The sequence below is a fragment of the Pteropus medius genome, unplaced genomic scaffold (genome assembly GCF_902729225.1).
Source record: "Pteropus medius unplaced genomic scaffold, Ma_sr-lr_union100, whole genome shotgun sequence".
NCBI lineage: Eukaryota > Metazoa > Chordata > Mammalia > Chiroptera > Pteropodidae > Pteropus > Pteropus medius.
The window spans coordinates 4,111,336-4,138,021 of record NW_024340695.1 but is presented as its reverse complement, the minus strand read 5'-3'; the positions used below and the strand labels follow the sequence as shown (position 1 = coordinate 4,138,021).

Sequence of the window (26,686 nt, the reverse complement as noted above, 5' to 3'; positions counted from 1 at the left end):
CATTTCCCAAACTTTAATAGTCCCCTGACAGTCTAGCCTTCTAGTCTTACCTTTGCACTCTGTCTTTCATTAAAGGGAGTGGAAATTTGGCACCATATCCTAGATAAACATCCAGGTTTCTATGGTTTTGAAGGACAAAAGTTCTCAGTGGTATCATATTTCAGCCACTTGTGGAAAGCATTATGACAATATGTACTACAGAAATTAACTGTTTCTGAAGACAGTACCTAAGTCATCACAAAATTAACTGAAAGTTATGTTAACAATCGGTAGTGCAAAAATTTGCTTTTTCCCTGACAGTTAAAAGTGTCTGAGAAAAGAATTAAACACCAGTATTCTAGAACTTCTATATCTTCTATACAGATATATTATTTCAGCAAACATATAAAGTGCCCATATGTAGACACCAAACTAGGTACAAGATTTTCAAAATTTTTAAAAAGCCTGTACTTTTAAACATTTCTTAAGGGTAATTACAGTTATTTTATTAATTTAAAAATAAAAGACTCTTTTGTGAGCAAACTTTTACAGGTGAGAAAGAGGTACAGATGAAACAAAGTTTGCCATATACATATTTCAAATATGTTGTCAGGGAAGGCAATATTATGATTGAAATATAACTTTGTAGTCAAATAGACCTGGGCTTAAATAACGATCTTGCCATTTATTAATTACTTGTATAATCTTGGGGAAGTTACTTAATGTCTATCCCCATTTTTTTTTCCTTTTTTTTAATTAACAGAGAAAGTTATTAATCGGACAGTCCAAATTCCAAGACATAGTGAGCAGGATCAGCGTGCATGAAAAATTCTACACATAGATACAGTTATTTTTTTCTGCTTTGTGTTGCTTCCTTATTAGTGCTGGGTAAGATGAATTACTGCTCTTTGAGACTGGCATTATGCACCTCTCTTCACTAAGCTAAAGAACCCAGGTCACTGCATCAATATCTGAGCTACTCTGTGCAGCCAACCAAATGGTGATAAGATTCTAAGATCTGAATTTGGATCTTTTATTTGGTCAAAATAAAAGCCTTGTAGACATGTAGGCTGGCTTGTATGCTTGAACCCATTTTTTTTTTTTAATTCATTTTTTACCAGAACACTTGCTGGGGTAATCGGGCACTCATGCAGATAATTAAGTGGTATTATTTGGTCTTATTTTTTTACTATATGTCTCCCTTGACAAATCCCACAATAAATTGTGAAAACTGGCAAGGCAGGACTGGGAATTTTTTGTTCTTTTCATAATGCTATCTTAATAACAGTAAAACCTCTGCAGTTCCTACACTTCCAAAGTTCTCTACGCCTTAGTTTTCTCACCAGTATAACAGGGCTAATAATACTTAGCTTGTAGGGTTATTATGAGAATAAAATGATATAATAATATGTAAAGTACTTGGCACATAATGACCAAGCCATCAATGATGGACGTTATCATTATCATCATCATTTTTATCATTTTTATTATTTCTGGTAGTAGTAGTAGTATAACTTAAAACCACAAGCTCACATGGTAGTACTATTTGTAGAGAAAACCAATTTTTCTGGTTGGAACCAGACAGGTTGCATCTGAGTAACTCCAATCAACTGTCTGCTCGAGGTCTTGATGGCCTCCCTCTATTAAGTCTCATAGGAAACTAGTCACACAGTCACATTTTGTACAACTGGTATCTAAACAGGGCTCTTTCTGACCAGTTTCAAGAAACTGAGTATGAGAAAGTGAGTTCCAGACAGGGGCTATTCTTCATCTGTGGCACCGGCCATGTGTCTATAACTTCAGCTTCAGGGACAAGAGTTCTAGATAAAGAATAAATTGTAAGAATCTAGTCTATGTAAGCTTCTACTGATGTTGATATTAGCAACTGGGAAGTTTAACAAAATTGCTTTCTAACAACCAGATGAATCAAATAGACTGTATTTCACACATGCTTTTGACATTCCAACAGCACTTTAGCATAATATTCATAAAACCAATAGGGAAAGCAACTTTCTGGTATATAATAACATAGTGTAGTGTAGTATATATATTCTTTTCAAACTTCTGCCACTCCATTCTTCTGCCACTCTAGTTGATAACCACATAAAATCAAAGAAAACGATGACACCTAGTGTCCGAAAATGATATTCTTCTTAGAACATGAAGTGATTGGTGAGGCTATGAACACAGATGGAGCAACTTGGAGATCAGCTTACACGACTTTATAGAAAGGGAATACGTAAAAACGTAATTTTTCCTTTGTTCACTAACAACAGAGGGGACTTTCCTACTATACTCATTCTCTCAGGACTGCAATGAAGTCTCAGGTTTCCTTTAGGTAGAAGGTCAGTACGAGGATTGTTACAACCTTACAGGGCAACCCCAGACTCCAAGAGAACCGCACCGTCAGTATCAAAACCCAAGCAGAAACTAACCACCTAAACTAATCAACTTGGGGGATGACTTTTTTCCAAGCTCTAGTAATACATTCAATAAATTCTTAAATATTCTTAGATATCTGGTAAAATAAAGTCACTAGTAACTTCTTTTAAACCAAGTTTCAAAATGACTCCATTTACAACGTCCTCTTTATAGTCAGGTTCGTGGGCGAGGCCACTGTGCAGAGAGTTTCCTTTGGAACCTAGACTCACCTCTGCTATCCTTTTCTTCAGGTTCTCCTTTCCCATGTACGAAGACTGAAGGGAGATGACATTCTCTTCTTTTTGAATCAAAGTTGTCAAGACGCTTTTAAAATTCTGGTATTGTTTTAGGAGCTCCAAAACTCTTTCGCATTGGTCGAGGCTATGAAGAGAAAAAATGCAAAACAGCTAAACGTCTGAAAATAACAAAACCGTTCTTTCTAAGTATCCTACAATAATGACTAATAACTTGCAGAAGAATTTTTCCTCTTGACGTGGTTTTCAACAGAAAACAATTTAACCTAAGAAAAATTGTACATGTATTTATCTGGCAAGTGGATGATACAAATAATCACTGGATTAGTATTTTCACCAGATCAATATTAAAAAGTCAGCAGACATACGATCTAAAAAGAAAAATAAGATTCATAACCTTAAGGAATCAGCATCGCAATCTTATCCTTAACCAAAAGGTATCTTGGAAAACAGTGCCCTCCCTAGCATTGCTCTTGGAGATTATTTCAATATTAATTCAGTGAGTCACAGGTTGTTTATGTTTATTTAACTCATTCTAGGTTTTGTCCTTTTTAAAAAGTGCAATAGTACAGATAACATGGCAGTTAGGGCTGGGCACTAATCAGTCATGGGACCTTAGATAAGTTACTTGAGCCTTCAGAACCTCAATTCTTTCCTCTAAAATCGAAGGGCAGACTACCTCGAAGACCACGGACAGGCTTTATCTTGACCACTATACACTGAGGAAACAGGAGGAATACGCAGATGGAATTCTGTAGTGAAAGAATCACTGACAGCAGAATTTAGGGAACTCGCCAGAGAGCTCAGGCAACCAGGGACAACAGCAGATCCGCCACTTGGCCTCGAGGGCAAAGAGGGAAAGTGCCCTGAGTCAAGAAGAAGGACACCTGTAGGAGTTGCTGAACCACATGCTGAAAAAGGACGGGGATGGTTAAGACCACCTTGACCTCTCCCTCTTCTTGTCCTCTAATCTGCTGGTACCTCCCACTTCTTAACCCAACTGGAACCCTTCCCGACCACTCCCACCCCCAGGCAGAGAGTAAAAGGGAGAAGGCATGGATTCAGAATTGCTGGGACTGATAAGTAATGGCTGTCACACAGTTAAGAAAACTTTCGAGCCTTACTCAGGCTCTGCAGGAAAGATGGTGGCAGCTGACAGGCAACATCTGCCATTCAAGTAGGGTTGTGTGGTAAAATAATGCCGCCAGCCCTCAGAGATGTCCATGTCCTAATCCCTGGATCCTGCAAATGTGTCACCATACATGGCAAAAGGGACTTTGCAGATGTGATTAAGAGTCTTAACCTACGACATTATCTTAGATTATCCAAGTGGGTGAAATATAATCATAAGGATCTTTCTAGAAGGGAGGCAGGAAGGTCAGAGTCAGAGAGGATAATGTGACAAGAGGAGAAGTGATGGAGAGCACAAGCGAGTGTGTGCTAGGGGCAGTGGGGGGGATATTTTTCCTTACCATTCAGTGACCGAAGCTTTTGTGTTCTCCCACAAGAGTGCTGTATTTTGGCACTGTTGATTCAGAGCTTTTTCTCTGCCATCTTTGAATTGTGGAAGAGAATGAGCCATTTCTTGCAAGTGTTTCTTCTCTTCTTCATAGTCATCTAGCTCCTTATCCAGTCCGATTAATGATTTTTTCCTTGATCATGAAAGAGAAACGTTCAATAGCCAATTATTAGCCAACTTGATTTGACACACATGTGAGTAACTGAGGGGAGCACGCTAACTTACATTTGTCCTCAGGAGGTTTAGGAAGACAAAAATTACACATTCCTATGACAGAGTTCAGGAGGCTCTCTGCATTTCCAGAAGACTGATCTGGTGTTTTCATTATAATAAATATACAAAGCCAGAAACAGTAACATTTTTTGTGTGTGATGAACACACTTGTAAAGGGTGTACATACGTATATGCGAGAAAAGAGAGAAAGAATATGTGTGTGTATACGGGTGGGAAAGAGAGCTTGGTGTGGACAGAAGACAAGTGGTGGAGCAGAACGAGGCTCCTAAGCAAGGGGAAGGCGGGGGCAAGGGGAATCTCACATTTCTACCCTGTGTACAAAAAGCTTTCCCACATCGATAAAAGTCACTGGAACTGAGGATTTTCATGTGCAAACTAATCCTGGTGGGATTAACTCCATTTGCCTCAGTCTAAATTGCTTTTATCATACACTATCTCTACTTCTCCCGACTTATCTGGAATCCACTCCCATAAGGCTTTCTCTCTCTGTGTATCCTCCAAAACTGCTCCTCAAGACCTCCAGTAACCTCCACATTGCTAAATCCATGCTCGAGCCTCCTGCTCTAATCGGCAGCATCCGACACAGCTGCTTACATCCTGTTCCTTGAAAGCCCTTCTCACTTGGCCCCCAGGACTCTTGATTTTCCTTTTACTACACTGGCCACTCTTCAGAATCTTTGGCTGGTTCTTCGTCATCTCCTGGATCTCTGAACGTGGAGTGCCCCCAAGTATACAACGTGGACTCTTCTCTATTTTAACTCACTCTGCTGGCAATCTTATCCCTCTCATTCCCAAATGTTGCTAACTCTCACATGTATACTGGTAGCCTAGACCTCCCTCCCAACTCCTGATGCCATCTATCTGTAAGAGTCTTACTGATATTGCTACTTGAATGTCAAACTAAGTATATTGAATCTATCATTTCTAAAATTGAGCAGGCCTATCTTTCGTGCAATACCAGATAAACTTCAGCCTTTCTCGCTTCAGTTAATGGTACTCAGAAAAGTGAAATACTCAGTCCCTCTAAGCCCATCTTGTTCAAGCCTGCACTGTTCCCATGACCTTCAGGCTAATAGCTTCTGCTTTTGTCTTACATATAGACACACTAATCATTAGAGAAATTCTGCTTGCTTCTTGAGTTTTACCAAAACTACCTCGCCTCATTTTCCCTTCCCTTGACATAAAAGAAGCCTGAACTCTGTACTTTCTTAAGACGGATTTGAGAATTAGGTCTCCCATCTTCTTGGTTGGTGCCTCTTCAATTAAGACACTTTTTCTTACTCCAAACTCTGACATTTTCAGTTTTGGCCTTTCAAAGCACCAGTAACAGAAAGTCTAATCTTTCTTTTAAACCTTCGCCCAATGTGTCAACAAATCTTTGTAGACTCTACCTTCAAAATATATAGAGTCTTAACACTTTCACCACCTCACCACAGGTCCATACTACCATCATCCCTCACCTGGAATACTGAAATAGGTCAGACTAGACTTCCTGTGTCTTCTCTGGACTCCTACTGTCTACACCCAACACATCAGCCAGAAAGAACCTGTTACAATGAAAACCAAATCATTTCCCTCTGCTCAGGAACCTCCACTGACTTCCCAGTGCCACTCAAAGAAAATGCCAAGGTAATCACATGGGCCGCAAGTCCGTTCATGAGCTAAGCCCTATTCTACTCATTGCCTCTCTGACCCCTTTACATACCTCTTCCCCTCACCACTGACCCTCTCACTTCCTAGTCCCTTCTCAAACATGCCAGGCCCGGTGCCACCCCGGGCCTTTGTCACTCCTCCTCTGGCCTGATAAGCTCTTCTTCCAAGTCGTCACTTGGCTAGCTCTCTCATCCCACCTTACTCAAAGGTCATCTTCTCAGTAAAATGTTCCTGAAAATCCTATTTGAATCGCAACCCCCTCATTTTTCTTGCTTAATTTTTCTCCATAGCTTTTATCATCATCAAACATACTAAACATCTTACTCCTCTCACTAAATAAGCTCCATGAGGAGCAAGAATTTTTGTCTATTTTGTTAACTGCTATATCTCCAGGACAGGCTACATACTTGGTATATCAATAACTAAATTAAAAATTAAAGCAACTTACTACTTAACAATGTATAGTTTTCATTTATAAATATTTATTACTTATTATTCATTAATCTACAATAAAAAAATTATTAACAATGACTGAATCACTACATCAGTAATTAGTTTAATACCTCATTAAGAACTAGGCACTGAGGAATGGAAGTCTCCTTAAGACTAAGGCCACAGGGAAATTTCAGAGGAAAGAGCTTGATCAGCTAAACAGATGCAAGAAATTACTGAACCTGAGGGATGAGAAGTGGGCAGAGGAGACAGAAAGTGGGAGAGATTTAGAAAGGGAAGGAAAAGTGACTCTTGCTAACATTTTTGTTTTCAAGACCTAGAGGCTGACTTTGAATGCCAGAGTTAAAACAGCAGCACTCATACAGAAGGCTTACCAAACTCAGTTTACCCCAATTCTGCTCAGTCTCCAGAATCAACACTAACCTTAGCTTAGTTCAATCTCGTGTCCCCCCAAAAACCCCCAATTCAGTCCCCACCCTAATCTTGTTGGGAGGAAGAGGAGGAATCAAATAATGAAGGAAGAAGTCGAGACAAAGTATGGCATGTGCATCTGCCACCACTTGTTTCTTTCTTATCAAATGTGTGGAGTTTTCCAGGTCTCCTCCATCAGGAGAATACCCTGATAAATACCCCTAAAGGGACTTGGAAGCAACTCATGTCCTTTATGCATATCTAATTTCACTACTCCTTTGTCAATGAGAATGAAAAGTTTAAAAAAAAAAAGAATTATGTAACATTTGGTAAAGGCACAATATCAACAAGAAAAAAGCTTATTTGAAAGGTCTAGAGAAAAGAATGCTGAACACTGAATAGGGTGGGATGGGATAGAAATGGAAAGACACAGGAAGCACGTATTTCACCTAGTAGGTATCTGGAAGTACAGAAAAGTGTCACCTTGGATGGAAATGGATGGAAACAATATTTACCGTTGTTTTACAGCTGGGACAGTTGGATCCTTAAGACCAATTTTACAGATCTGATTGTGCACATCTTGAATATTTTTCAAGAGTTCACTATTTTTGAAAATACAAGCCTCCAGTAATCTGTCTTCTTCAGTGAGTTCCTCCTGTCCGCCATAGCCGCGTGTCTCAAATAGATTTTTGGATAAAGCATCAAGAAGTTTTTCACAGGAAGTATCTTCACCCCGTTCGGCATCTTTAAAGCTTATGTCAAGCATCTTCAAACGTTTATCCAAATGTCTGGCCTTATCTTTCATCAGATAAATTTCTCCCTCTTTATATTTTACAGTCAAAGTATTTTCTGGTACCACCTGTGAACCTGAGGCTGAAAGGTCTGTAACAAGCTCAACGGAGAGTTCGGCTGCTCTCAGAGAAGCCAAAAAATCTTCCAGAGCCCTGAGCGCATCTTTACTCCTCTGGACCCTGTGGTTCATCTCTTCGAGTTGCCCTCTGTGTTGTAGTATAATGTTCTGTGTTGCATGTAGTTCAAGTGGGTGTAATTCCTTTAATGCAAAGTTGCCCGACTGCTCCAAATTGTTACAGATTTCGATCTGTTTTGCTATGGAATCTTGGATATCCTAAAATAAAGGTAAGAAAAGCTGAAAAGACTGAGGCAGAAAAACGAAAGACTGCACGTCAGAAACTAACCTCAAATTATGTAACTAGACTTAAATCTAGAAAACCGCTTCTCAGTTTAACCGGGGCTGCCAGTTTTAACAGAAGGAAACATTTTGATGACAAATGATCAGATGGCCTAACTGTTTTATTATCTGATACCCTTCCTGATGTTTCAATCTCCAAAAGAAAACAAGTATATAAATCTATTGCTTCAGTGAAAATAATTAAAGATTGAACTGTTGAGATATCTGTTTATAATCTGAAAAAACTTATTTATTAAAAATAGGATTTGGAATAAGTAATCTGTGGAATATTCTAACATAGGTATATGAGTCTAGTATGATATTTAAGATTTCAGTCATTGGAAAAGGCATTTATAAGAAACCCTTCATTTCTAATTCAAGGAAAATACTTCATTACTTATTCCACGGTATCTACTTCCAAATTTGAAAGGAATTAAAGAGTTGAGAAATAAATAACAAGTCTACTAAATTATTGAAGATTTTTCTGTCATGGCTTGTATTCTAAATATATACTCTTGATGTATAATTAAAAATGCATAAATATCTGAATCAATTATTCTATAAATATACTGTGAGAATTTATATTTACCCTCAGGTTTTGGTAAATGCCATCAGCATCGGTGAGATGAAATTCCTGAACAGCTACTTCATGGAGAAGAAGCAGGTCTGAGCCACAGAGAAGAAGCGATTCCTTCTCCACAGGTAACACAATCTGCAATGCGGCCTCTAAAGACTCCATTCTGGATGAAAAATAAACCAAACATGAGGGGAAAGAAAACACAGCAAAACAATATCCTATGAAACATATTAAGGTCATTACTTAACCAAGAACAGAAAATAACTGTCCAATAAATATACATGCAATGATATGTACAGATCACCACTTTAAAACCCAAACCCAACAATCCAAAATGCCAAAGAATGAGTTGTTTGCTATAGCCAAATATTCTTAATAATTTAATAGATAACACACTGAATGGAAAATGGTAAACTATACTAAGCCTTTCCCTCTATTTCAAAATACAATTACTGAATGTAATTTAACTTTGCCTTGATGACAAAGAAATCTCATTATGAATACTAATTATTTTATTTGTAGAAATATAATAGAGTTCCAAGAATAGGCTCTACAATAATAAATTGAAATGTGTGACTCTGGATAATTAACATATAGACTCTGAGCCTCATTTCCTCCTATACAAAATGGGGATATGTACTGGGGATGCACATCCTATGTATAGGAGTAATAACAGCACTCTCATTTTAGAAATAAGGAAATCAAGGCCCAGAGACTTTATGTGACATAGCCAAATTCACACTCAAGGGGAGAGAGCTAGAACTTCAACAGGCTTGAGGTTCTAGCTAAGCCTCTGGCCAGTGGTGTGGCTTGGGGTTAGGTTATTTAACATCCCTATCAGTTTGCTCATCAGTAAAATGGCAATCATAATGGTAGCCTCTCTTACTGTTGTGACAACTAAATAAAGTAACATAGTTGATATAGCTTAAAATGGCATTTAAAAAATTTAGTAAATTCATTATTAATAGATCTCAGAACCATACCTGTTATTAAGAGTCATCTGAAACTCGCTCTCTTTTTCCTTTAATCTGTCTCTTACTTTAATTATAAAAGGCTTCTTTATGTCACTCTCAAGCTCTTCTAACCTCAGTGAAGTGATTTCGAACTCTTTCCAGCAAGCATCAGTTTCATTTTTTAAGACCTAGATGAAACAAATAAATTAACAACTAATGGGTTAATAGACACAATTATTCTGTTCGTACAAAATGAGACATCCACCAACTGTGGGCACAAAGTTTCACATGAAAATACCTTTTAAAAATATTTTCTAACCATTTACAAATGAAGTATCCTTCAGGGAACAATGGTATTAACTGCGCTGTCCGGGGACCCATTTAATGAAGTCAAGGGAGCCGAACAACGTGGCTTTCAATGGAACCCTAACTCCCTTCCCCTAAGTTACGTAGGTGCACAGAATACGATTCAGAAAGACACATACAGAAGTAAGAAGAGATATTCTATTTCCTCTAGATAATAAATCTTTGTTTCTCCCTAAAATAAAAGAAATTTGGAGTTAACCAAAATTACTTCTATCAAATGAGAAGTGAATAAAGTTAATTTATGATTTATATTTAAACACCTAAAAATTCTACACCATTTCAGCTACTTATCTTAGTTCTTAAAAAAAAAACAAAAACAAAAAAACACTACTACGAAATTTTACTGCACGCTCACTAGTATAATTTGTTCTTCACTTTCCCCAAGGATTAGTATAGCTTTTCTAACCAACTCATTATTCAGTCCCTGGAGCAAGGTCATGCGACAATTTCTTAATTGCGTTGAAGACATGCCAAATCCACTACTTGAACAATAGATATTATAACTTATGAATTTTGTTTATGCAAAGGGAAAATAAAGAAGAGCCAGACAGTAGAGTATGACTCAGGAACTGGCATCATGAAAGGAAGACGGAAACTAGAAAATACGGGAGGGTACTGCAGGAACCACCCATGGCCCTTTCTCTACCTGATGGGTTTTCTGTGAATGCTCACTCAAGTGTACTTCCAAGCATCCAACAAATGCTGCAATGCACAGATCATCTTCAAAATAAGGAAGGTATTTATTTGCAGAGTTTATAATTGATGTGCCCCATCAATAGACAGTTTTTCTATAGCTCCTGAATCAAATGCAATACTTCTTCTGATGGCTCTCCAGGAAGATCAGCACTTAAGAGTGAAAACTCTCTCCACTGCCTGCCCCCTTCCTTATTGCCCAACATCAGATAGACACTGTGACAATTTGGTTAAGATGATGAGCAACTGAAACAAATATGTAGGGTTTTCATGTATTATTAACTTTAGAGCAACACAGAAGCAGTGTTGGTTGAAACTGCCTCCAAACACATTGTTTTCACCGACTCATCTAAATTCTCATTCCCATCCCAAGAATAATCCAACATTTTGCAAACCACAGTATCTAGAGTATCAAATTGAGCATGAGCAATAAATTAAGACCCTGAACCAAAGTCTTTCCTGGGTTTGGTGCTTGGATGCAAATCACTTTCTGGAATTGGGTGACATTAGAAATGCAATCCAACAAAGTGAGTTCTTGTTTTTGACCTCAGCAAAAATGGTGAAACCTAAACTCATGATGGCATTATTTTCTAATAAAAGATAAACTTCTCTAATAATATTTTTAATAATTACCTGTAGATCTGTCAGTTTTTCCTGCAGACAAGCACTACTTCTTTCCTTGTCACTTGGGAAATCAGCAGTAATTCTGAATTTGTTGTTTTGCAGGTGTAGTTCAAGAGTTTCTCTGTGTATTTCATACCTGGGAAAAATTAAATGTGACATTACTAAATTTAAAAAATAAAACAAAAATTTTTTTAATTCCTGTTGATCATGCATGAGGAAACCCCAGGGAATTTCTGTTTAAGTTACTAGACCACATGTAAAAATTGACTAAAAGGCAATAAAAACTTATTAAAGTATAACATGTTTCATCGATGAAAGATATTTGGAGGACTTTCCAGTTGTTTAAAGAGTTTACCTCTTATTATGCTGAGCGAAGAAAGATAAATACCATATGATATCACTTATATGTAGAATCTAAGAAACAAAAGGAACGAACTAATCCAAAACAGACTTACAAATACAGAGGACAGTGTGGTGACAGCCAGAGGGGAGGGAGGTTGGGGGGCTGGGAGAAAGGCGTGAAGGGTTAAAGAAGTACAAATTAGTAGTTAAGAGATGGTCACGGGGATGCGGATCACGGCATAGGGAATGCAGTCGGTGGTAATGTAATGGCCATACGTAGAGCCAGAGGGGCGATAGAGTAATTGGGTGATCGTTTCATAAACTATATAAATGTCTAACCAATGTACTATACATTCGAAACTAATAAAATGCGTATAAGAAAAAGTGTTTACCTCTCTAGTAAACTATTCATAGATGTATTGTGATCCTTTTCAAACTTCTCCGTATTTTCTTCCTGTTGAGGCTTTAACTCTGATTCCAGACTCAATTTTTGAATCGACTCCATTGCCTAAGTAAATATGCAAATAATAAACATAGAATATTCAATATACTTATCTAGAAAAGATAAACATTTTATGATGCAAAGGCATATCACCGATTCTTTATAACCCAAACCAGGAGATAATATAATTTGAGGTTTCTCAGCTCAGAGAAAGGTCTTTCCATAGGACAGAAGAGATTATTATTAGACTGAGTCTCATTTTCTAATTAATAAGTCAGCATAGTGAGTTCTCCCAACCCCTAAATGCTCTTTCTTCTTGTGACCACATAGCCACAGCCACAAGCAGACAGAAATCCAGCATGCAGGAGCAGACTTCTGAGAACAAATATACCTCGTTCCTTCCCCACACCTTCTGACTGACTGACTGTCTGGGCTGTGAAATACAGTAAATGCCCACTTACCTAGAATTCTAAATGAAAATTTAATTCTCAAGGAAAGTAAAAGAAATTACAATGAGAAAAAGACAAATAATAAATGAACTAATTCAATTCAGTGATGCTGAGGCATCTGTACAGATGAAACTCAGCCTCTTCTATTACTTCAATAGTAATGTGCACAGTCAACATGCATTTATAATGGTTCAAATAGTCTCTTTTTGAAAGAACTGTTTGTATCCTCAACATAAGATTGTTATGCTTGCTATAGCTTTGGTTCATTCTAATTCTTTGAAAAGTGATATTCCTTGCATTATTTAGGTAGGAATTCTCAGCTGATGAAAACAAGCAAATAATTAAAACCAACACTTAATGAGAAGTGATTATTGTACACTTGGCCTTTTTCATTAGGTTTATTTCTAAAATATGTTATCCACTTTTGACACCTTTTCAGTTGATGGCTGATTATCTGATCTTGCAGATGGCGCCTCACTGTGGGCATTCCTCCCTCCATTCTCAGATGTGTTCACGGACCCCCTAGGAAGAAATGAAAATTGCATATTGAAATAGAGGGAAAAAATGAAGCCTAAAGAAGAATGAATAATAAATAATACTCAATGTTATTTGATTTTGCAAGAGGCTTTATCTCATTTTTTTCCCTGATGCAAAGCTATTCTTATGAAGCACTAACTTGTTTTTCGACGTGCCTCCCGTGGGCTGCAGTGCCATGTGAATCTCGGAAGCACATTTCCGAAGTCTTTCTATCTTTTGTTCATAATCTCTGAGCACTCTCCTCACTTCCTGTTGACTCTTCTGCGAAGTCAGCTCTTCACACAGTTCCCGCAGGACAACCATGTGGTGATCAAGCTGGTATAGACTGCCTTCCTCAGAAAAGCAGGCCTAATTGAGGAAATAAAGCAGGAAATGTTTTTCAAATGAGTTTACATGATTAGTCCATGAGGATTAGAAACTAACAGATGTGCGTGGCTTTAACAAGATGATCCTTCATAGGCCTGTCCACGGTGTGCCTGCTGTGGTAGCATAGCAGTCACTGGGAAAATAAAGATGAGGCTGTCAGGCCTAAAGGGAATCACCGCAGTCTAGTAATGTAGTGAAGGACACCAAAATATGTCACCCCAAAATATATGCCTCTTTGACAAGATTATTTTGGGCTGAAGGCAATTAAGAAGCAGTAAATACAGGAAAAACTCCTCCTTTTCTGCCTAAAGACAGGAAATAAAGTCTCCCTTTACTGGAAACAGATTCTCATCAGCCCACATAACAGGGGCCAGAGGAATCTGCAAACAAATGTTAAACTAACCCTTATCCTATTAGTTACTTCTTCACCATTCACTAGCCCCTAGCCCAAATCCCTTTGTCTTGTCAGTTCTTCTCAAATGTATACCTTTGTCTAAAAGGTATAAAAGACTCCTGCTCTTGTCACTTCTTTGGATCTTCAATCTTTTGTAAAGGCTCCTGTGGTACATGTAAAAAATTCGATAACATGTATATGCTTTTCTCTTGGTAATCTCTGTCAGTTTAATTTTCGGACCCAGCCAGGGACCCTAAAAGTTCTCAAGGAGAACTTTTTCCTCCCCTAGAGCAGTCACACACATAATGAGCTCACAGTGCAACGAGTGTTAGGACAGAGACACTGCCCGCCTTCTCTGTCTGTTAAGACGGAGAAAACCTACTCCACATGAGGAAACCAGCTGAGCTCGATGCAGAAAGGCATAGGAGTCTTCCAGACAAAAGATGAGAGAGGGCATTCCTAGCAGAAGCGGCAGCCAAAAGAAAAGCTCCAGATGTTCAGAAAGGACAAGTAGCCTCGTACGGCTGGAGGGCACAACACAGAGAAAGAGATGCTGAAGGCATATCCTGATGCCAGAGAATGAAGGACTTGCATGGCCTCCTAAGGAGTCTGGAGACATCCTGGTTGTCAGGTAAGTCAGTGGCATAAGGTCTGTGGTTCAAAGGGGCAGCTCTGGTGATGCGTTTGGAACATGATGTAACCTTCATCGTGCTGAGAAAATAACCTGGGCTGAGGGAAGTGGCAACTCTGATGGAAAAGAAGAAAAAGCAGCAGTTGTTCTGAAGTGTAACAGATGAGACCTGGGACCTAACTCCATTAAGGCTAAGTGGGAAGGAAAAGGGAAGATGCAAAGGGAGTTCTGAGATGGCAAAGTCTTTCATAACCAGGATGTGTAAAGGGAAGGAACATTTGAGGAGAGAGATTATTGGTTCGTTTTTTGAACATGCTGAATGTGACGTCTCTGAAGAACACTGGTGATGTCTCAGTTAGAAACAGAGGAAAGCTCAGAGGAAACGGCTCAGCTGGAGATAAAGATTTAGGGCCATCACTGTAGAGAGGGCAGCTAAAACCCCAGAGTGCAGAAAATGGCCTAGAGCAAGGATGAAATTAGCCAAAAACAGACCCCCCAAAATAAAACATTAAGATAACAAAATTAAAAAGGGGTATTTGTGAAGTACACTATAAAGAAGCATCCCCTCCCCACCGAAAAATAAGAAAAAACAAGGAAGATTGACACTAGGAAAGCCACAGCAAAAAAAAAGTTTAAAGGAAATGAAAAGAGGGGTCAGTACTATCTAAAACACAGAAGCGTTCAAATAGGATGAGGGTCAAAAGGAGATTATTAGGTCTGCCCCAGTTGGTTTACACCCTGATTTGATATCTTTCACAAAAGCTGTGCTTCTGAGGACACTGTGTCCTCACTGAAAGCAACTGTGGGTGCTTCAGCAACAGGTGACATGTTTGTAACCAGTCTCAAGGACGGAGCCACTGAAACATATCAGAAAAGTCATGAAATATTAACTCAATGCTGAATTTTTTCTCACTTCTAAAAAGCAAGAAGCGCAGGCTCTAGTTACAACTCAAACTGTATATGAGATAATCCCCAGAGGACCTGACGGCTGATGTAATTTTCAGAGCAGATTTAATCCTAAGTAAAAGATATAGACAACCCTTTAAGAAAAACCACAAAATGTAAATAGAAACAGGTGGTTTACCTCATGTTCCTTGATGAGACCCTTCGTCTTTCCTCTGCGAATTAGTTTCTTCTCTTTATTTATTTGTTTTTCGAGTCTTGAAATACTGTCACTGAGTTTTCCTTTTTCAATGTCTATTTTTAGTTGTTGAATATACAAAGACATTTCATGTTGAAGAGACTGCAAACAAAGGCACATATTAACCATGGGAACAGAATGTATTAAAAAGGTTTTCATTAAAAACACAATAAAAAATACTTGTAGTAACAAAGGAGAGAAACAGAGCTTATGAAATTCTGATTCATCTTTGTGTCTTTGGGGAGGATGTTTAAATGTATACCAGATCCATAAACATATTTTTTTTCTTTCTAACAACTAAAAATGTGTTTTAGCTGGGAAAGACACTGTTAAGAGAATTAAAAGACAAGCTGCAGACTGGGAGAAAACATATATAAAATACACATCTGAGCCTATGCAAAAATAACAAGTTACTATAATGTATAATCTGGATGAGATTATGAAACATAAAAAAGAACATTGACAGAAAACTGGAAATATGAATAAAGTATAAATTTAGTTAATGATGTATCAAGATTAGTCCATTAGTTGTGACAAAGATACTACATTAATGTAAGATGTTAATAATAGGAAAAACTGGGCATGGGATAAAATGGAACTCTTTCTACTATCTCTGTAATAACTGTAATAATTGTACTATCTCTGTAAATCTAAAATTGCTCTAAAATAGTTTATTTCAAAATGTGTTTTAAGAAGACCTTTATGAGAATATATTCAATTATATTACTTTATTCTCTCCATATATTCATACACACACACATAGTAAATACTAAATACCATTTACTGAACACAATCTCTGTGGTGGGTACTTTATATAAATCCTTACAGCAATCCTGCCAAGTCAGTGGAATTATTCCCATTTTATCAGTGAAGCTCCTAGTGGTTAGCAACTTGCCAGGGGCACAGCTGCTGAATACAGGTCTGTGTACTTGCCACCAAAGCCTATACCTATGAAACTCTGGGTATATGTGTCCATATGTGGCGATGTGTTATCTTAGTCAGGATCCAATCAGAAAATGAGAAAACACTAACTATTTAACACAGAGAGAATTATATGCAAGGGACTGATTACACAAGAGATGAAGGCCAAAGAGGGGACAATAAGGTAATCCAGAGATCAGCAGCAGCACAAAGTTACTACCACTACTGGGCTGGAAACTTCAGTGGAGCCCAGGCAGAAGGGTCAACCACCAGAGTCTGGAATTATGGAACCTGCAGCCAGGGGGAGACACGGCTGCCATAGACACTGTCTGAGAGAGAAGAAAAGAAAGCCTCTGGACTCTCCCTTTTCCCCACCTCCATGCAGCCCTCTAATCTCTAGTGTCGTCACTGGTTGAACACAGACAGAAGCCAAGTGCTGCAGGAGCTGAGATGCACAACCTCCAGGGATCAGCCCTCTGTGATACAGAGTGGACAGGGGCACCACCAAAAATGACTGACGCCAAACAGCTCCAGGGTCAGAGTCATAAGCTTAAGCCCCACGTACAAATGCGTGTTCTTACCTCCCACTTGGCACAGACATCTCTACTCTTTTCTTCCAAAGACAGTTTTACATTCTCAGTTACATTCTTTTTCAGTTCTTCAACAGCTTTCAAATACTTGGCCAGACTTTTAGAATTAAAAATTAATAGGGCTTCCTAAAAAAAACAAAATACAAACAAACAAACAAAAACATGCAAATGAGACCATGAAAGCCTCATTCTATTGCCAAGTCCTCAAAGCTAATTTTGGTAGGTCTTTCACAGGTAGAACCAGGAAAAGGACTCTATGAAGACTAGTTAAAGATTTAAGGGAGACTTCTCTTCATAAAGTGGGGTTGATATTCCATTTGCATGCCTGAATTCCTTTGAAAAAAAATTGCTAAATATTTCTTATTGAAATGTAGTTACACATTTGAGGCCCAGATAAAGACTTCTTTATGATAACGATTTTTGTTGCCCCTTTGAAAAATAATTAAAAGGCTTGTTGTGCAGAGTAATGAGCCACTGGCAAAGTTTCCTATAAAATTCTTAAGTATTGAGCAGCAATCCACTGCATAAGCAACACAATATGAAGGGTATACCAGTGTGTATTAGAGATTAGTGTTACAATGAGACAATTTATAGTAGTGTTGATATGGCAAATATTTAATATTGTACATAAGCATTTTATGCTGTAAGGCAACATTATCTTTCCATGGACTAACCACATTGGTAGTCCCATCCCACAGAAAGAGGGGCAGTGATGAGGGATGGGGACTGCCTTGCCAGGAACGTGTCTGCTCCTTACCTCACACTTACTCGCTCTTATAGAGTATTACCTGGCAATAATACTCTAAGAGCAGAAACCTGGCTTAGGTAATTGGAGAATGACAGAAGAAAAAACAGTGTGGGCCTTGTGAAAGAGGCAGAAAATCTGTAGGGGATGAGAAGACAAAAGTAATTGTAGGGGAGAAGGCAATTAAGAAGGGTGGGAATTCGTCCACATACTCATTACATTATTTATTATGGGCCTAGCACAGAAAAGGTACAATGCTGAGCCCCAGAGACCTCCTCGAAGGCCTCCTGCTGGGTTTATGACCTAGGGAAATATTCTAACCCTATATGCTAGCAGGGGGCTCCTATGACCCCTGTCCTGGGAGACACAGAGGTCTCAGGGAAGTACCTGACAGGGTATGGACCTTGCATCTACTTCACTAAATGCCAGGCACAAAGGGAGTAAATCCCTAGCCTCAGATTCCAAAAGGAAGGTGGTCGGTGAAGGAAAATGGTGTGAAAACCGACTGACACTTCTGAGTCTTCTCTCCGGAAGAGAAGAGGTCTGGAGCATCTACTTTTTCTTTTTCCTTCTCTCCTTGAAATGACGAAATCTATTCCCTGGAAATCCAACCTAGGATTATTTAAAAGAACCAGAGATTCTTAAGGTCAGTTCAGCACTCACAGTAATCTGAGAGTAAAAGTGGGGGGAAAAAAGACAAGGAATTGGTCAAAGTTGGTAGCTAGCAAAGTACAACCGGCATAAGATAGCTGTGGGAAAAGCAATGTTGAAATGGCTGATACTAAGGTTCAGTATGGCTATCAATCCTGAGAGCCAAAATAGGGTTGAGGCCCAGAAAAGAGAAGGAGGCCACATGAGGACGGAGCAGCTGTTACGGGAGGGCCTGCTCCTGAGACTGGACGCAGTGGCACTGGACATATTGCTTTACTTCATCTCTACCTCCCACAAAATGCCTAACTCATTTTAAACATTCGAGAAGGGTGTTAACTACTGAATAAATGAACATAGGAAACAACATGTATTACCCTAGCTCTCCAGCAGTCCAAGGATAGAGATCTTGTTTTACTTTTACTTCCTATTCACCCCACCAAGTACCTCCCACCGTGTTAATTAATAAGAGTCTAACGTGGATACATTTTAAGCTGCCCATCAAACCATGAAAAATCAGCCTAAAACTGTCTCCGTACAAAACATTACTGGATCTTTATCGGTAAACATGCACCCAAAAATAACTTGTATCGAAGCATTTTAATAATAGTTTTATTTTACATTTGGAGAATTTTAACTACTCAAAGTGTCTTCACACACTTTATTTTGATTTAAAGCCTCACAATAAGTTTGGCAGCTGGATAGTGCTAGAATTATTATGCCTGTTTTAGTGATTAAAAAAGCCAGAGAAATTAAATTCTTACTCGATGTCATAAGAGTCAGTTGTGCTCTTTACACTATATCACTGAATCCATTTGGCAGGTCTATAATAATATTCTAAATTTTAAAAATTCTTCCTTTGAATGTTTATTTTTAAGAGTCTCTGGGGAATAATGAATAAAACTGGTAAATTTTTAAAAGTTACAATAACGCTGTATATAATTACAGTGATGGAAACATTTTGATTTCAAATTATGGGTAGCTAAATAATAAACACACTACATTTGACGGCTGAAAGAGTCCCACCTTATATTTTGAAATGAGTCCACTCTGGCTCTCTCTTTGGCCAAGTAACTCCTCAGCCCTTGTAATGTATGATTCCAGTTCCTTCAGTGATTCTTCCACCTTCCGCCTGACATCCAGGTCTGGTGAAACATCAGTTGAGTTCTTCAACATTGCAACTAAGTTTATCATGTTGATCTGTTAAGACAAAAAAATTCGCAAGTTAACACTTGGCTCAACTTCTTTTAGTAGCAACTAATATTTTCCCACTAGACATAAGAATATCCTATTTAATATATTGGTATTTTCCAATATGCTATAAACTATAAAAAGAAATATAATGCAAAAGTAATATTTTACAAAACATTTCCAAACTACAGTGCAAACCCCATCTCTTTCCTGTCCTCCCACTGACCACTCAGTTTTAAAGATTAAAATCACGAAATATGGAATATCAAAGCAAGACCTGGACTCTCTCTTTAGCTTCTTGAATCTTTGCCTGAAGTCCAGCTTTGAGAACATGTTGGAGGGACTCCTGGCTTGAAATATTTTGTACATCCATTTGTAAAGTGTCTTCCATTCTGGACACAAGCTCTTCATACATAGAGCCTTTGGCAATAAGATGCTATTTAAAAAAATTAAAGTGAGACCACTATAAACATTCTGATTATATGTTAAACATTAAGAAGCTCATCAGAAAAATCATAAAAAGTTAATTATTAATCTAAAATGAGACAAATGTATACTCTAAAAATGTTATTTAAAAAACTCATTTTTAAATTTATATTAATACAATGAGATCCTGAGCAACATACTCTTTTATAGATTATTCTTTATATACTAAGCACGTCAATAAAATAAAGACTAGAACTAATACAATGCCAATAGAGAGAAAAATAAGTTAAGAGAATAATAATAAACTTTAAAATTAAGTTGCTCTAAGTCAAATCAGTTGGAAAGGAATTTGATAAATGTCACTGGAGAAAATGATTTGAAAAATCATATTTTGAGACCCATGCTTTATATAGACTATAAAAAACAAATCTCAGATGTATCAGAAAGTTATATATAAAATATGAAACTATAAAAAGGAGAAATCATCCATGAAAATTGATCTGTTCTCTGGGTGTGGAGGGCCTTTTCAGACATAAGAGTAGCGACAGAAACGGCTACATAAATTTTTAAATTTTCTATATAAATAAACTAAACAACTTAAAAGTCAACAATTTGGTAAAAATATCTGCTACACAAATGAAAATGGGTCATGATTCAATGAGTTCATAATTTCAACAAGAAAAATAATAAGATCCCAAAGAAAACTCAGAAAACACAAGAACAGATTAATCACAGAAAAAAGAACTAATGAATATAAGACAGTTCAATCTTACATTTAATCAAATAAGTACAAATTAAAATAAGGTATTTTCAGTTATCAAATTATCAAAAAAAAATTTTACTTACAACTCAAGAGTGGCATGAGAATGATAAATCAGAAATACTGTAGGATGTCAATTATGTAAATGTTGATCTTGTTTATCTTAGAGCAGTGGAATTAGGGTGATTTTTATTTTCTTCTTTAAACTTTAACTCATTATTTGAATGTCTAAAATTAGCACGTTCATTTATAATTTCAAAATTTCCCTTTTTAATTATGAAAGTACCAAAAGCTCATGGAAAATGTTGGAACGAAAATAGAAAGGTACAGCATATAAAGGAAAAGTTCCCCTTCTTCCCTATCTCTCCTCAGTTGTCATTTAATCAATTATTCACACATTCTTCAAAAAATGCTTTATACCTACTATGTGCGAGGAAATGTGCTAAGAGGTGGGCATAATGCAGGATCAAGATAGAGTTAGTTTTTTGTATATCTTTATACATATTTTTCTATGGATATAAATGCATAAAGGATAAAAAAGCAACTGTTTTAAAAAGAAAAAGATCACGTAAGCCATACTGTTCAGTAACTTGCATTTCTTGCTTTACATATATCTTGATCCAATAAAGATCTACTTAATTCCTTCTTAACAGAAGTATATTCTACCACATAAGCATTTTCCCTGTTTATAAGAGAGATCATTGTTATTTTTTGTAATATTTTTTAAATACTGAATTTCTCATTCCTCACTCATTTCTTTTACTGAAATAAATTCCAGATACAACAAATAAATACATATAAAAATTAAATTAGAAAAGCAAGATTGCACAGGTAAGTTTATATAATATTTTCAAAGCAATAGGAAGTATCACTCATAAACAAATGAAAACACAAAATGCTATATAGATACACCTTTTCAGAAACGTAGATTTTTAAAAATTACATAAACGTTCTTTTTTTTCCTAGGAACTTTCCATCTTATTGTAATTTATGACATGCTCCATAAGTTTTATGGCTGAGCTTGGAACTCAGTAAAAACCACAATTGTAACTTCATTCCCAGAGGAACTGAATGATATTAAAACACACTCTTGCCTCATTGCTTTTCAATGAGTCGACTATCTGAGAATAAAGACAGAGTGGAGTTTTAACAACATCTGTCATCCTCCTTACATCACGTTAAGAAGGAAAAGCGGCTTAATCAGTGGATGAGCTACCAAAGCCTAGACTGTATAAACTCTTACATTCATACTACACTGAGCTATATGAGATTGGACTCTCTCATTTCACTGCCCTCTGAAACAAGAGAACATTTTACTCTCCATTTTGCAGCTGGGAAAATTAGTTGAAGAACTTAGACTCAAAAGGTATTATCAGTGGTCTTCTAATCTATCTTGTCTTCAAGCAAAATCACAGCAAATGACTAGGGATGAGACTCTATACCATTATAAACCCCAAACAAAGAATATTCAAACAGTAGTCTTATTACTCTTAACTCTAAAACTTTTCATTTATCTTAATACATAAGTCTACAACCATGAAAGCTGTCCTTTAATATTTTTACACTCATACCTGTAGAGATTCTTCCATTGAGGTATCTATATCACCTTGATGTCTCAGAAGATCCGAAACAGATTTGATTTCTGCCTCCCAGATTTCCACTTGTCCAATGAGTTTTTCAATCTCTTCAGCCACATTTAGTTGCCGTGCAGATTTTCCATTTTCTTTTTCATGTTCTTCCTCAGCCTACAACATTCAAAATGATCACAAAGAAAATGACAACATTTACATTATAAAATAATTAACTTTAAAAAGTTATATCTGTTTTTCCTGAATAGTGCCAATTCAACTTATTTTAATGATTTAAGACTTAGTTTTTGAACAATGATAATAACACTTTATCATAGTACATATTTCTTAAATATTAAAAGGTTTGTTTACATATATTTTAATGATAATATCATTCCTATCAGCTACTCTTATCCCCATTTTACATATAAGATAAAAACTTATAAAATTAAGGTATTGATTGTATAAACACATTCTAAACCTTATATACAATTTAATTAAATCTAGCTATTAGCAATAGCAGTTGTAAAACATTGTCAAGAAAAGAGAATCAAATTTCAACAAAATTAAGCCTTTTCCCATTAATAATCTCTCAATAGCCTATAGGTTGATATGCCACAGCATTATATGATAAATACATTCTTAAAGTTATTTTTAATCAGATATTTTAAACGCATAAGAATACAGTATTCCGTATTCTTCTATTCTAAAAGTACATTGACAAATTCAGATCTTTCAAGATTTTCTCTTATTAAGTTTTCTTATACTTAGTAGGAAAACCCTGGCACTCCATTATAGCAACTGGCCAAAGACAATTAAATACTACATTCTTAAGTAAAATTTTATGTTATTATTCTGAAAGAGACACATTTAAAAACCATAGGTATTATATTTTACCTGTGTACGATTTTTATTTTGTGTTCCTTTTCTTATCTATAATCTAAAATCACCCTCTAAATTACCCAATGAAGCAAGAAATAAAGATTATATTTTCCCCCATTTTACGGAGAGGAAGCAGGACCCAGGCCAGAGGCTAGCCCGACGCTAGACAATTTCTGAGCACTAGTCGGAAGTAATCTGAAGAAAACATTTCCACAGCTCAGAAGTCATGACTGCTTTGCATGGTTGCGGAACTCCTCCGTAGGTGAGGGACACAGGCTTGAACATTAAAGGACATTTCATGAAGGGGGCCACCTAAGCATTTTACTAGAAAATGATTATACTTTAAGTGTTAGCTAATAATCACATTTACCACTGTTCCAACAATATGGTTTTTTCAAAATAAAAACAGTGAAGTTAAATTATTTCTATATAGAAATGGAATCCATAAAGTATGACTATTTTACCTTTATATTCTGATTGTGATTTTCAGGAAGTTCTACTGACATATCTGTTGAAAAATCAACAGTTACTTTTTCTTCTTTAGATAGCTGAATATTTCCAGAACTGTCAAGAATGGGCTGGTTCTGTATTTTTATAAGTGGCAGCTTCAATTCCTATAAAAAAATTAATGTCATAAAATTTCATGCTTATAATTTCTATGCTAAGATATATCATCAACAATAAATGGACATAATATATTTGAAAATATGAACATTTCCCACAAAACACTTCAATCTCAAATTGTTAAGAATAAGAAACAAAATAACTTAAAAACTTAAATTCAAAAATTATTTATTGAAGGTCTTCTTTTTCTAAACACTATGCTAAATATAAAGATAAATAAAGCACAGTATATGTTCTCAAGGAGCTTGAAATCTAGCAGGCAAAAATGCTTCTGCTATTTTTTAATGGTAAAAGAATTTCAAACAGAAAGCTGTATGTCATATGCACACACAAAAACATGTACATGAATGTTCACAGGAACATTATTCATAATAGCTGAAAAGGTAGAAAGAAGCCAAATACATGAACTGATTAATGATTAAATAAAATGTGGCATCGCCATACAACAGACTATTATTTGCCAATAAAAAGGAATGAAGTACTAATAATATGCTACATGGATGATCCTTGAAAACATTACTCTAAGTGAAAAATGCCGGAAACGAAAGACCACATATTATATAATTTCATTTATGTGAAATATCCAAAATAGGCAAATCTTTAGAGTTATGAAGTGGATTAGTGGTTGCCTAGGACTGGGAGGTTTGGAGAAAGTGAGGAGTGACTGCTAATGGGTACAGAGTTTCTTTATGAGGTGATGAAAATGTTCTCAAATTGATTATGGTGATGGCTGCATATACAAAAATTCTGAATATACAAAAAAAACCCCTGAGTTATATACTTTAAATTAGTGAATTGTATGGTATATAAATTTTATCTCAATGAAGCTACTACCAAAAACAAACAAACAAACGAAAAAAAAAACTTACCAGATGAGTTTTGGGGATAAACTTTCTCCATCTTTTATTCAACCTTCTCAGTTCTTTAGAAATAGATGATCCAACTTCATCATTGCTGACTTGAATTAAGAAATTTCCCACTTCATTTAAAGTAGTATGTTCTAGATTCCACTGGGATAGTGTCTCAAAGGGAACCTACATAACATATAAGCAACATAATATTTTAATGACAAAATATTTGTCTATTTTAGAGTTGATTCTAAGCAAAAGTGAGCATAAGGTTTTTGCAGAGACTCTAACCCTCCACTTGGAAGATTCCCCCATCCTTATTGGTCTATCTCTTCATACTTAATCACTAATTGGCAGGTGCCAGCTGTCTGTCATCATTCCTGGCCCTGGACTTTTAGGAAGCAACTGATTGATCTTTCTACATGGGTAATGAGCTTAGAGCAAATGTTCTCAAATTTTATTAGTTCACAGTGCCTTTAAGTCTCAGCAATTTTTTCATGGATTCCCAATGTCAGAAGGATGATCTAAAAGTTCTCATTTTTAAGTAGTCAGGGCCAAACAACTTAGAAATAATTTGCATGGTGTCCAACAGATTGACGTTGCTGTGTCTCCCTCAAAATTTAAATTATCTCGAGAGTACTCTCTTGCAGCTCAGAGAACCTTAGCAGAGTTTGGGAACCGCCAAGTATAAAGTTTTATTTTTCTCAGAGTTATGTGAATTTTAATAAAAGATCTTTAAAAACAGAAGAACTGTCAAAAGCCAAAGATTTGAATTTCTAGTATCAGTATACGCAACAGGGAGAAGTAATGACTCACTAAGCTCTCCAATATTCTTTTTGCACTCATACATTTACATAAATTTTACTTTCATATAAACAGCTGATTTTCCATTGAGCTACTTGGAAAATGTTTAATCTGAGAGGTCATCTATAGCCATTTGCAACAGAGGAAAACAAAAAAGAAAAACTACCTCAGAAAATAATCATAAAACAAATTATTACATGTATAACAAATGACAACAATAATGAATTACACTGAAATTTCTTCTATAGCTCTATAGAAATCTGAGGTATTTTGCTTTTCCTCCTCTAGAAACTCAGGAAGGTTTTAGAGCACAAAGGTATTCACTCAAATGGAAAAATTAAACTTTTAAAACATCAATTTATTTTTTAAATGTCTATATGCTATCTGGTACTCCAAGTCTTTTATTTCCTTTCCAAAGAATGTGGCACTATATCTTTCAAAGGCTACACTGTGTATGTAAATTATACTTCAATAAAGCTGTGTGTGTACGTTTTTGTAAAACCTATAGTGAGGAGAAAACTTCCTTTTGGAGGTTATATTAGGAAGAAACTAAACTCTTTCTAAACTCTAGAGAATGTTCCAATTGTCATGCTTACTCTTCCCCAGCCTCTCATTTTTAGACGGAAAATGAGGGTCTCCAAAAAACAAAGCAACACACGAACAACAAGAAATACAATTGAGTAGGTGCCATTAGAATGCAAATACCTCTTTAATCTGTTCCTTCTTTGTCTCCTCAAAACAAGCCTTTAGTAAGCGAAGATTTTCTATGTAAGTAGCCCAACATGTCAGAACTTTTTGTAGAGTGGACTTCACATTATATATGCTTTTCCTATACACAGAAATATTATCTTCCAGCATCATATATTGTTCACTAATACTCTGATATTCTCCACCTATAATGTTGACAAAACAAGAAAATAATCTCAAAAAGTTTTTTATTAATAAAATACTGTTAAGAAAAATATTTACATATTAATTAACAAAGGCAAAATAAATATGTACTTTAATATTAAAAGTGAATGCAAAGATTTTCCAAAGAAAACACACATAT

The 26,686-nt window shown here is 36.3% G+C and overlaps 1 protein-coding gene across 4 annotated transcripts in view; it reads right to left on the bottom strand.

Annotated features, from left to right (window-relative positions):
* The window catches only part of LOC120603797 (nesprin-2-like), a 226,721-nt gene that overhangs the window by 110,930 nt on the left and 89,105 nt on the right, over positions 1–26,686 (bottom strand). For all 4 annotated transcript variants that reach the window (XM_039864585.1, XM_039864589.1, XM_039864593.1 and 1 more), the window contains exons 16-32: positions 26,341–26,528; positions 24,853–25,017; positions 23,824–23,973; positions 22,481–22,654; positions 20,001–20,159; positions 19,559–19,732; positions 17,131–17,265; positions 15,572–15,730; positions 13,236–13,444; positions 12,991–13,081; positions 12,061–12,176; positions 11,336–11,462; positions 9,674–9,831; positions 8,703–8,853; positions 7,440–8,050; positions 4,127–4,306; positions 2,631–2,781 (exon numbers count right to left, since the gene is read on the bottom strand). In XM_039864585.1, the coding sequence (XP_039720519.1) occupies positions 2,631–2,781; positions 4,127–4,306; positions 7,440–8,050; positions 8,703–8,853; positions 9,674–9,831; positions 11,336–11,462; positions 12,061–12,176; positions 12,991–13,081; positions 13,236–13,444; positions 15,572–15,730; positions 17,131–17,265; positions 19,559–19,732; positions 20,001–20,159; positions 22,481–22,654; positions 23,824–23,973; positions 24,853–25,017; positions 26,341–26,528 (3,098 nt within the window). The remainder of the gene's footprint in view (positions 1–2,630; positions 2,782–4,126; positions 4,307–7,439; positions 8,051–8,702; positions 8,854–9,673; positions 9,832–11,335; positions 11,463–12,060; positions 12,177–12,990; positions 13,082–13,235; positions 13,445–15,571; positions 15,731–17,130; positions 17,266–19,558; positions 19,733–20,000; positions 20,160–22,480; positions 22,655–23,823; positions 23,974–24,852; positions 25,018–26,340; positions 26,529–26,686) is intronic.